The 12338-nt window shown below is 39.1% G+C and overlaps 2 protein-coding genes across 7 annotated transcripts in view; one reads left to right on the top strand and one right to left on the bottom strand.

The window, feature by feature from the left end:
* Positions 1-406: 406 nt before the first annotated feature.
* stoml3a (stomatin (EPB72)-like 3a) lies at positions 407-7284 on the top strand. 2 transcript variants are annotated; one of them, XM_044201463.1, is made up of 7 exons: positions 407-828; positions 3406-3509; positions 4680-4752; positions 5118-5200; positions 5363-5566; positions 6655-6789; positions 6906-7284. In XM_044201463.1, exons 1-7 carry the CDS (start codon positions 786-788, stop codon positions 7095-7097), a joined length of 834 nt encoding a protein of 277 aa, XP_044057398.1. In that variant the 5' UTR covers positions 407-785; the 3' UTR covers positions 7098-7284. The 2 variants fall into 2 exon arrangements, with proteins under 2 accessions (XP_044057398.1, XP_044057397.1); XM_044201462.1 differs by having other exon boundaries at positions 682-864.
* A 2-nt stretch (positions 7285-7286) lies between these two features.
* mtus2b (microtubule associated tumor suppressor candidate 2b) overlaps positions 7287-12338 on the bottom strand; it is a 30202-nt gene continuing 25150 nt past the window's right edge. For 3 of the 5 annotated variants that reach the window (XM_044201454.1, XM_044201456.1, XM_044201457.1), the window contains 7 exons: positions 12041-12255; positions 11583-11688; positions 11412-11485; positions 11206-11304; positions 10962-11081; positions 10519-10619; positions 7287-10033 (listed from right to left, as the gene is read on the bottom strand). In XM_044201454.1, the coding sequence (XP_044057389.1) occupies positions 9826-10033; positions 10519-10619; positions 10962-11081; positions 11206-11304; positions 11412-11485; positions 11583-11688; positions 12041-12255 (923 nt within the window). In that variant the 3' untranslated portion in view covers positions 7287-9825. The remainder of the gene's footprint in view (positions 10034-10518; positions 10620-10961; positions 11082-11205; positions 11305-11411; positions 11486-11582; positions 11689-12040; positions 12256-12338) is intronic. The other 2 variants (XM_044201455.1, XM_044201458.1) reach the window with 1 other exon arrangement.

Genomic DNA, 12338 nt, shown 5'->3' with positions numbered 1-12338 from the left:
CTGAACTTTAAGCTTTCCAATACAGGAGCCACATAGAGGCTGGTTGGGCTCTATAGTTCATGTTACCTGTTGGCACCCACTAGGTGAGCCCAAGAGTTGCACAGCACACCAAGTATGAGTTTCGGCCTTTTAATAGTATAGTATGTAGCATCAGGCTGTCAGTCAAGTTAATATGTTATTATATGGATAAAACCTGAGACTAAACATGTACATTGTCACACAAAATGAGTCAACATAGCTGGCACACACAACGGTAACTGGCACTCTGCCACATAGGTGCCGGTCTTACATTGTGTAAGTAAAATCTTAATCTGCAAAGACCCTAAAGCCATCAGACAAATGTAGTGGAGAAAAAAGTCCAATATTTCCCTCTTAAATGTAATGGAGTAGCAGAATTATAAAGTAGCATGAAATGGAAATGTTCAAGTAAAGTACAAGTACTTTAAAATTGTACTTAAGTACAGTCATGAGTAAATGTGTTTAAATTGTATTTTCTGTAATTTGAGATAAATAACACAGTCTTTCTGCTTTGAGGGGTAGTTTAGTCTGGGCTAAAAATAAAGTGTGTTGATGCTTTAATACACAGAAAGTTGATGTTGCACTTCATCTGCTTCATAGTCTGTTGTTACAGTTAGGTTACTATGTGTCTGTCTCTCAGGCTCATGAATAGCAGCAGGTGATGAGGGAAGGGGACAGGCCACACCCCACAGGGAGAGCAGACAGGAAAACAAGTGCTGGGCTGCTTCGTTCGCTCCATCACGCCGATAACATAGGCCTACTCACTAATGATCTCAACAACGTCCAGCACGGCAGAAATGGTTACACAAGGTAAACTTCAGATTAACACCGTGGAGAATGTCGAAGGTAAATACTTTTTATGATCTTTTAAAAAGTGAGTCTTTCATTTTAACATTAGATGTGAAATATATATATATATATATTAACAACTAGCTCACCAGGGACACAGAATTATTGGGAAAAGTCTGAATTACTCAGGGTGAACATGCCAGGGATAATAGATATAGTTTGAAGGCCCCATGTGTGCTGTTTTTAAGGGACCTGGGAACTCTAGGAGTGCCCATGTTAATCAGAAAATTTCCCCTCTTTGTAATCACAGAGATTATGGAATATTTTGACGCAACACTACCTACTGTATGTTCAATTGTCTATAAAGCATTTTGTTTTTTGCTTACAATGTTTATTATTTATGTATATCTTAAGAATGTTAGGCAACGATAATACAGCACTACAATACATGGTGTAAGCAGGTAGGGAAAGAGAAGGGAAGAAGGAGAAAACAAAATACACATCAAAAGGGTCTAAACAAGAAATTAATCAATTGAAAAAAACATTTTAAAAAATACTGAGCATAAATAAATAAACATTTTATATGTATATGTATGTCTTAAGCAGATTGACATTTTTTTCATCAGAACAACATTAGTTTCCAGAGCTCCACACTCTCCTTTACAGAGACTGTTTGGAGCCTTATAAAACTGTAGTATTCGCAAATACCTGGAATCTCTCAGTTCATTTTTGATTTCCGTCTCTTTTTTTGAAACCGTCTCCGGCGTTAACAAATGGCGCAGACCAAACTGCCTCTGGACCTTCTTTTATACAGTCTATGCTCTGGACGTAATTGGATAGCCCTACAACCATTCAGAGCAAGCTAACGTGTGACATAGCGCTGAGCAACACCTGCAAGTTGGGACAATGGCTGCTTGGCACTTGGTCCATTTGCAAGCAGGAAAAAATGGTGGCCTGGTCACAAACCTTCTCAAATTACAGCTCAACAGTAGGGGTGATTTGAGCCTGTGGGGAAGTTGAGCCACCCCTTGTTTCTAATCAACTTATCCTCTCCCTAGGCTCAATTTACCCCTCACCTGGGGCAAGTTGAGCCAAAAGACCACTTTTTTTTGGAAAGTCATATTTTCTTTAAACGTTCTATATGTATATATTTTAGTTGGAGACATTACTGTCATGCCCTCACTTAAAAGACGCCTCAAGTAAAAACTGTCTCAACTCACCCTGCTCTCCCCTACACTAAAATGTGTTTCTGAAAACATTTGAGGTGGGAAATAGGCAATGCAGTAACAGAATCGTGATTCATATTTGATCAGCACTGCCTGAGTTTCATGAGCCTGGTGCATTGCGCTGGACTGGACCTGCAGCCAATCAGAGCAGCAAAACATGTGACATATGACTTCAAATCTGGACCGCTAACGCTCCTCTGTCAGTCACATACAGTCTATGGTCAGTCATACCTGCCCCATATTAGATGAACGATTGTGATTGGCCCAACCAGATCCAGGATGGGTGGAAATCTGTCTGAATGGGAGGGGGTGCACATGGGAGAAGTTTGCCCTCAGGGCCTTTGGCCAGAAAGCCTTAATACTTGGTTAGGTTTTGGCACCAAAACTACTGCCTTTCAAAAAGCCTTTCTGCCAAAAAGCCTTTCTGCCAGAAATCCCTGAAGGCAAACCTCCAGTCTTATCTGCCAGAGCCAAATGAAACAAGGCAAGCAAGGCAGATTCGTCTGGTTCCCAGGATAGCTAACCAGCAAATCAAACCTGATTCAGACCCCCAATTGGGATTTTTTTGTTTTCTTTTACCAATTGTTGTAAAATTTATTTGGATTGAAACTTAATTCATAATATATAACCATTCCACATGTCTCTTTTCTCAGTAGATTGTATGTACGGCCTTGCCCATAACAAAATATGGATGGAACGTACACAGATTAATTACAAAATGGAATATAAAGACAGTAATAATGATCATAAATGTGTATGCCTGCATCTATACAGTATCTACATAACTCACATACATAATCCATACAAATATACACAACATGCAAGTAAAATATGTATGCATGGATTAAAAAAGTCATAAACATAGTATTATTACCTGTATTTGATATGATGCAGAACACCATGCTTAACCCACTGACAGTATTAATAAAGTTTTACTAAGTCTATTGTTGGTATTCTTTCTTTTCTCTAAAATTTGGATACTGAAAATGTTCAAATTCAAAATGTCCCAGCTTCTTCCTTCAAAAGCAACAGTATCTTTGGGTTTTGGACTGTTGTACAGAGAGCATGTGACTGATGGATTAGTTACGTGACTTCCCTAAGAGATTAATTACATCTTTAGTGACAAATGAGATGTGTGGATTCACTCTCATTGCCTGAATGTGTGAATGTTTTGTGTCACCTTTAATAAAAGGTGCTGTCCCACTGGATCATATTACCGTTTAAATCAGTGAACAAAATGACTTCAACAATCTTTGGTCTGGATTTAAATGCTCACAAGTGTGGAACAAAGGTGCCATGAAAAATATGCAAAATACTGTACTTCTCTGTACTCCAGTACAAGCTTGTAAAGTGTTTTTCACTCTCTCTACAGATAAAAGCTCAGGGAGACTGGGATGTTTCGGTTGGCTGTTGGTCCTCGTATCCCTCCTCTTTATAGCAGCAACCTTCCCGCTCACAATATTTATGTGTGTTAAGGTGAAGTATACTCTTGCTGATGTACAATACTGATTAGGATCAGACCAGTATTTGCTTCTGAAAAGCGATACAGATCCCAGTGTATTTGTATTGGACTTATTAGGCCTATATTTTTTGTTCTGGAATTTGATCGTTTTTTAAATACCAACCAAGTTTCAACAGTTTCCCTCATGATTTTTTGGCAGGCCATTAAAGCCTTTAAGTAATTCCATCAGTCTGACTTTCAAAAAGTTTATAAGCTTGTTGAGTGAAACACCTTTAGGATACAGAAATGTAATTCTTTTATTCACTAAGGGGGTGATATATAGTGGCTAATATAATATAATATAGTGGTAGGGTGGTTTAAGGTAGGGTGACCCACAGCATCTGTTCAGGGACTATACTTTTTAAACTTTTTTAAAACGCATTATTGGCCAATCAAATGAATAAATAAAATGAGCAGATGTCTGGCAGAAACCAAGTCAAGTCAATTTTATTTATATAGCCCAATATCACAAATCACAATTTGCCTCGAGGAAAAACTCCCCCAAAACAACAGAAAGTCATACATCACAATATACAATTATGATGACAAAATGTAGATTGTAAAACATAAGTGAAGAGGATGGATCCAGGAGGACAATTGAGCAGCTTCAGGTGGGATCTGAGTAGGATCTGAGCAGGATCTGAGCCACACCACTTCCTCGCCACAATAGAGGCCTGGAAAGAGCACAGGCCACACAAACACAGAAGAGGACAACAGCATTCACACAGAGAGGAGAAACAAACAAACACACACAGGGAGAGAAAGCCATGATAACATGCAAACTAGGGAGAGAGGGAGAGAAGGGGAGAGGCTGAATCTCCTAGGGGATAAAGATCCAGATCGACTGTATGAGGCACCGACAGCCCGGAAAGAGACAGGTCCCAGGACGGCCGATGGTCCAGCACAGAGAAGCCTCAGTGCAAACCACCATCACTTTAGAAGTGGAAGACACTGAGTAGCTGATACCTATTACTATGCCAACTACGTTAGCAAACTTATTTATGGGTCTAACCCTTACAGTGATGCGTTTGCATTTAGTTCACTACTGTGGCATCATGTTATGAGATATTTTGTTCCCTTTACACTGATTTGTTTGAAGTCTTTCTTATGTTCTCTGTATGGCTGGCTGTGTTTCTAACATCCAGATAGTGAAGGAGTATGAGCGAGCTGTCATTTTTAGACTCGGCCGGATCACAGACAGAAAACCTAAAGGGCCAGGTTTGTCCCTTAATGTGTTACATACATGACTGTACATTATGGGGGGATCCAGAAACTGGTTTCCTGGTTGAAAAAGTCTGCTTATAAAGTTGGTTCCAAACTATGATCCATTAGGTTTCATCAACAATCTTAAGATTCAGTTCTGTTCCACAGTGGGGTTGGATAGGACTTCTTTTTGAAAATTGTTACAAGCCAGTTGGATTGTCCAGTTTGATGCTCTGTCAATGACTGACACTTGTCTTATTTCATCCTGTTATAGTCAACAAGAACTTCTACAGTATATTACGGTCTAAATAGATTGCCAAAGCACTGTGTTGACTATGATGGATACAAAAAATAAAAGCAAAGTCTTTATTTCTTTCCAGGACTTTTCTTTGTTCTGCCCTGCACTGATAATTTTGTTAAAGTCGATCTGAGAACTGTGTCCTTTGATATCCCTCCACAAGAGGTATGTTTTTTAGTATTTGTTCTGTTTACATCAAATGTGGGAATATAATTTGTGTCTGTCCTGTATCACAGCTTGTCTCTGTCACTAATAAAAAACTGTCTGTCATCTTCCTGGGTGATCAAAATAGTGGCAGCATCATAACTGCAGCTTTTTACCTTGCAGATCCTAACCAAAGACTCAGTGACAGTGTCTGTGGATGGTGTGGTGTACTTCCGCATACACTGCCCCATCTCATCTGTGGCCAATGTGTCCAACGCACACTTGTCTACACGGCTGCTGGCTCAAACCACCCTGAGGAATGTACTTGGTACCAAAAACTTGGCAGAACTGCTATCTGACAGAGAGAGCATATCACTCAGTATGCAGGTGGGGAGGAACTGTGTGGTAACAAGGTTTATGAGGAGCTGGAGGGCAGTAGAGAAGTGGGAATGTTAAATTTAGTAACTATAAAAAGATGTTAAAGGAATGGTTGAACATAAATCTAAATACATTAATATTCAATATTTTTCATATTTCAATTAATATTCATCTATTTTTATATATTTGCTGACTGCACAATGCTCATTAATATTCTGGTGACCCCTACATTAGTTAAAATTCTTTCTGACTTTGTTGGGGCAACAAAACACATCATTTTTAGGCCAACTACTATCATTTCAGCCTTCATCCAAGCAATGAAGTCAATGTGCCTTTTTCTAAAACCTACAACCTACAGGGGAATAACATTTGTATCCCATCAATGTTCTCCAAACAGCTCAAGCAGCTTTGTAGCTGTACAGTTGGACTATAGGTGTTTAAAAATCCAATATCTTTCTCATTACCCGTAGACAAATTCAAGGTCCTGAAAACCTGAGTAGATAGGCCAATGAGCTTTAACTTTGGAGTTATCTGTTACTTTAAAGCTGCATTAGATGTTTCTTTGGCAACTAGGGAGCAGAAGAACTCCAAAAACAAGCTGACACTGACATATAGTTTTTTTTTAAGGTTGTTATGGCTAACATGTTTTCCTCTTTACACATCCAGCAAACATGGAGCATTATTATCATCATGTTTCTAACCAACTGATGAATACAAGTCCAATATTCACTCTCCTTTTACCTCTGTTTTATTTTGGTCTAAACAAACAGAAAAATAATTTAATTGCTCCTTTTTAACCAGCTGTCTTTAACTTGGGTATGGGTTTAACATGAGTGTAACATGGGTGTATCAGAGCTTGTTTGCTGAAAACTAGTCTTCTTCTGCTAAAACGGCAATGATAAGAGCGGTGAAATTGAACCAGAGAACAAATTTACTACAAAACCAAAATAATGAGTTAATAAAGGCTAAAAATCTCCATACAGTTAAAGAGCTGGGCGATAAGTTTCATAGTCATTTGATTGATTGTTTATTAAAACATAACTGATTAGTGGAGCTAACAATATTTTTTGTATTTGTTCTTCAATATTACCTTGCAGGAAGCTCTGGATGAAGCCACTGATCCGTGGGGTATTAAGGTGGAGCGTGTGGAGATTAAAGATGTGAAGTTGCCTCAGCAGCTGCAGAGAGCCATGGCAGCAGAGGCAGAAGCCAGTCGGGAGGCCAGAGCGAAGGTGAAGAGGGCGATGAAAGATTTGATTTAATTTCCTTTTGATACACTAGCCGTGAAAAACAAGGGATGCTGAGAGGGACCATTTGTAGAAATAATGATTGTCTGTCTGTGTTTCAGATCATTTCTGCAGAGGGAGAGATGAAGGCCTCCAGGGCTCTAAAAGAAGCCTCTCTGGTAATTGCTGAGTCACCCTCTGCTCTCCAGCTGCGATACCTGCAGACCCTCAACACCATCGCAGCAGAGAAGAACTCCACCATCATCTTCCCTCTGCCCATAGATATGTTGCAGAATTATATGCAGAGGAAGTGATGAATCTCATAGCAAGCAATTACTACAAGAGCTAAATCAGATTTGCACTGTTATTATTGGTATAATATTATTGTTACTGTTGTAAGCTTCAGTGGTATCTCTTAGATACTGTATGGTCCAAGAGGCCCAGTGTATTTGCACCTGAACTGCACTACGATTATGTATTTAAAGATACATCCACACCAGATCTCACTTTTGTACACTTATTTTCTTATTGTGATTTAATACTTAAATACAAAGTGCAACATTTACAGAATAGACATTAGTGTCTCATCACTGACCACAATATTTTAACCAGCTAAGCTACAGTTGCAGTTCTGGAGGAGGACAAATAAATAAATAAATGAAATGCACAATAAATGTAAAATAAAAATAATGCACACAACAACCTTATAAAAACATGCTTTCATATAAACTTATCCAGAACATGAATTTCTGAAATACTGAAAACGATCTTTACAACAGAAGTCCTGTAAACAATCAACAGAAGTACCGACATCCACGTGATACACCAACCTTCTCTGACATTGGATGTAAACTGTAAACAAAACCACTTATTCTGGTGTTGAACAAACACTCAGTAAATGAGTACAAGGTCATGTCCACAGGACACAGAGGCAATCAGTGCAATCAGAGTACCTGATGGAGAGAAATATCATTTCCACTTCCTTTCAGAACTTGTTGTCCTAGCAGTAAATGCAACTCACCTACAACCAAATCCCTGTTTGAGCAGATTATCACATTGTATGTGTCTGGGGGAGCTGATTATTATATCATATTATCATAATAAAGCAATATTTTTTCAATCTATTTATATATATTTGCTGACTGCACTATGCTCTTAAATATAGTAAAACATATTCTATACATCCAAATAATTGTATACAAAGGATATCTTGCAAAACAGCTGAGTGGCTATGTAAACATGAGCAAAAGTATAAAAAAAGGACAATACAAAAAAGTTATGGCAGTTGCTTCCCTTTGATGACTCATAATTCTCCCCAAGACCTGAGATTATTCTCTACAATGAGAAATGAGGTAACAGCTTGCAGATTTTTAGGATTTTCTTACATATTTTGATAAATTTGGATTCTTAAACAAATTTTGGACAGAAATTTTCCCAAGACTCAACAGGAGGTACAAATGGATAGAATGAATGTCTGGAAGCCATAATAGTTTTTTCCCATCACATTTGCTCATGAGGTTTCTTGTGGTGAATTTCAAATCACACAGAAAACAATCAGCAATGGAGAAAACAGCAGCAGCTGCAAGAGCGATGATAAGGTAAACTTAAAGAAAGAGAAAGATAATGTAAGTTAAACTGTACGAATGCAACATAATGAACAGATGTTGGAATTACGTGTTCAGGTCAATACATTTTGACAAGAACTGCAATGTCTGCACCGTTTCTGTCTGATTCTGCAGCACCTAACTCCAGACATGACAGCTACAGTACAAGATGAACTGCTGTTATTCATGATTTCCTCTTTGGTGATCCTGCACTTTTGTTTTGTAGGAAATTCTTAGATTTTCTTAACCTGACTGAAGGTGAGGGGCACCATCTCACATAAGAAATGTGAGATTATTCTGAAATGTGTAATACAATGATTTATTTCTTGGTTTCATTTGAATAAATCCTGCTCTGTTTTATTAGAAATAAGAGGTACCTTGTGTTGCCCCTTCATCCTTCTGCTCCATATTGTCACACTGTAGATAATCCTAAAATAAAATCCATTATAACTGGAAGACAGAACATGCTTTAAAGAGAGCAATACATGTACAGTTGTTACAAATTATAATCAATAATATAGTTACATTGTGTTGGCAGTTCAGTGGATTTATGAATTGTTTTGTTGTTGTAATCATACATTTCAGGTCAACGCTGATATCTAGTTGTTTAAGGAGAAAATAGGATGGATGTTGAGGTCAGATGGCTACGTAGTCATTCGTACACTCCTGATATATGAAATATTTCCGCATGAAAAGGTTAGCATGCCCCAGAGAAGAATCCACACTTTGAGGGTAACTTACCGTAAGTAGGTTTGTGATTTTACTCAAAGTATTGCCTGTGCCTTGATAGACGTTGCTGGTAGGAGAGAATGACGGCAAAGGCGCTTCTTGTGTTCGTTGTTGCACTTTTGATGTTTGCTATGTCTCATGTACATCCATCATCCTGAGCGCTGGATGAGAAGGTGGTGATGTAGATGGAGGCGAAAACATGGAAATGAGGCACTGTGACTGATCCTGCTCTCTGAAGTCTACAATGACCAAGTCTTTCATCTGCTGCAGTATCACAGCACATCTGTTTTGTGGAGCGCTGAGGTGAAATAGAAAAAAAGGGCAGAGAATTCCCTTCTGAATGATAAGAGGCGTGATCATTAATACAATTCTTTAGGTCAGAGATTAAAATTCCTGGGGTTGGACTTTGGAAATGCATCACATGGGTGAGCAGCATTTCCCAAGAAACAGTTGTATCTGTGTCTCTCCATCTACATAGTGTAAAATCCTACCTTTATAATTGAGGAACATTCAACAAAGAGTTTTAAAAAATTAGGGCTTCCGATGCCAGATAAAAGAAAGTGTTTGATATAAGAGCTTCCATTGAGAGCGTCATTGATGGTAGGAGTGTGGGCGGGTAGGGGAGCCTGGTCCAGACAAGGGTCTATGGATGGGGGAGGAGCTTGGGGCTTCCATTGAGAGCTTCCATTGAGAGCTTCCATTGAGAGCGTCATTGATGGTAGGAGTGTGGGCGGGCAGGGGAGCCTGGTCCAGACAAGGGTCTATGGATGGGGGAGGAGCTTGGGGACATGCGAGGGCTCAGCTCGCCTGTCTGAAGACGCCACAGCAGTTCCTCGTTAGTGCGACTCAGCCGCTTCTTCTCGTTGCTTTCCTTCTCCACGTTCACTTGCAGGTTGGCATTCTCCTCAGAGAGTTGCCTGAGAAGGAAGAGGGACAGAAAAAAGTCAAAACATAAATACCATGCACTATTGCTGCATTCCTTTCAAAGGCAGAAGTCAGAAGTTTCCGGCTGCAAGATTGTAGTGTTAATCGCCAGTGATTCTGCTTGGAAAAAAACAGTTGGATATGCCCCAAGATTTTCTTTGCCCTTTGCTGTAATTTCTCTCTATGGGCACAGACAGTTTAACCCATGATGCTTGATCTTGGGGTTATACTATACTACACTATATATATATATATATATATATATATATATACACACAGAGAGAGAGAGAGAGAGAGAGATGAATGATTTTGGCTGAAGAATTAAAGATTTCAATATCAATTATATTCATATATAATATTCAATATTTCTTTGTTAATGTTATTAATGTGCCTTATAAACCCACCTAAATTCATTTCTACTGGTTTGGACAAGGTTATAATATAAATCTGCACTAGTATGCATTTAAACTTGTCTGACCTGGACACAGCAAGGTTTTTGTCTATTCTTTCCTTCAGGTCCTCGTTCTGCTGCTGTAACACTTGCAGTCTCTCCTCCAGGTACACATTCTTTTCAGCCTGCTCAAAAACACAGGAGAAAGGGTGCACAACATTAAATTCTTCAAATGATAATATTTTACAAGTAAAACAGGCAAAATGTTAAATAATATGGGTTTACAAGGGGGTTGGGTTGACATTTCTCCTATAAAATACTGGGGGTGCATAGGTCCTTTTTTGTCATTTGATGCTTTTTCTAGCTTACCCTGGATGTTAGGTGTTTTTGAAAGAATAAATAACTTGAATTTGAAAGTACAAATTCAATGTGTGGGTTTAATATTTTTGATAACTTCACACACAAAACAGCTTAAAATAAGCACCAGTGTTCCTTTTGTTGCTAAACGAAAGCAGAAATTTGAAGCCTACTATTTTCTCCAGTTCTGAGATCTTCTGTTCCTGTTGATGAATTTGTTGATTCTTCATCTCAAGAACTTCTTTCAGACTCTTCAGGTCCTCATCAATATGTTTATATGGTGCCAAAGCATCCTGGCAACAGCAGATAACATTAGTGAAAACCACAATCAGTCTTTAAAACCAATAAACAATGCTTTTTAATACAGTTTAATGCAGCTACTGTCCCCAAAGCAGTCAAGTATCATGCAGCAGTTACCACTATCTGCTCATCTGTGCTCCTGCGCAGAGCTTCTTCAAAGCGCTTGGCTCGGTCTCTGAGGCTACGATTCTGAAACGTCAGCGTGTCCACCTGATCCTGGTGACCAGACAGATATTAAATCGTTAATTACTGTCACTAACGACAAAATGTATCATACTATGTGTATCTGTAAAATATATATATTTCAAAAGAGAACTATTTACCTGCAGTGACAATCTGATCTTTTCAAACTCTTCTTCCAGAGACTTTGTCTGCTGTTCATGGGCCATCTTCAGATCTGACACAAGAATTAACATATGATCAGCTCTCTTGACCTGCAGCAGAGTGAGTCAGTACAGGTGAGGAGAGCAACAGGTTTTAAATGGTGTGCTTACTCTTCACAGTCCTGGCATGCTCCTCCTGCAGAGTGGCCAGCGTGTCATTGTGAGCCGTCTCCATCTCCATCAATGAAGCCTCCTGGTTCTCACTCATCTCCTCAATCTGGGGCCAAGATTTAGACAGTAAACAATTACTAACTAAAATAACTTGATACTAATGTAATAATGGACTATGTAGAATACTGCTAACAGTTTTCATGGAAACTATTTCTTCAGTAGAAAGAACTTCCAATGAAAACAGTTCATAATGAGGTCTGTGGATTACAAGTAACCCAGAAATTGTTTCTCAGAGCCAGATCATAAAAACCTGGAATAGGTAAATGAGAAAATATGTTTTTTGTAATTTAGGTGACCCGACCCTTTCAGTGACATCATATCTTCACTTCTCATATCAGACGTGGAAAAAACGGATATATCAAGTATTCATTTAAACACACACACACACACACACACACCTGCTCTTGCTGTTTGACCCGTAGCTCCTCCAGCTCAGCTCGTTGTTGGGCCTGCAGGCTCTCGGCCTCGGCTATGTGCTGAACCTTCAACCGCTCCTCCAGCACTCCCAGCTCCCTCTGCTGCTGAGCCCGCAATCCCTGCAGCTCAGCCTCAAAACGACGCTCCAGTTCCTCCTTCTCCTGCTGCAGTTGCTCCCAGTGTGCAACACTGAAAGCTGGAACACAGCGTAGAGCTCTAGTTTGTTTCACTAGATTAGGTCATGTACTAACTACAATAGAAGCAACTTTGTTTCAAGAA

This window comes from Siniperca chuatsi, linkage group LG7 (assembly GCF_020085105.1).
Source record: "Siniperca chuatsi isolate FFG_IHB_CAS linkage group LG7, ASM2008510v1, whole genome shotgun sequence".
Classification (NCBI taxonomy): domain Eukaryota; kingdom Metazoa; phylum Chordata; class Actinopteri; order Centrarchiformes; family Sinipercidae; genus Siniperca; species Siniperca chuatsi.
The sequence above is the reverse complement of the archived record's forward strand: the minus strand, read 5'-3'. Positions and strand labels throughout refer to the sequence as shown.

Coding starts and splice junctions, on each gene's coding strand:
- stoml3a (XM_044201462.1), top strand. CDS start 786: ATGATCTCAACAACGTCCAGCACGGCAGAAATGGTTACACAAGGTAAA. Junction 865..3,405: donor CACCGTGGAGAATGTCGAAG/GTAAATACTTTT, acceptor CTCTCTCTACAG/ATAAAAGCTCAGGGAGACTG. Junction 6,790..6,905: donor GTCGGGAGGCCAGAGCGAAG/GTGAAGAGGGCG, acceptor TCTGTGTTTCAG/ATCATTTCTGCAGAGGGAGA.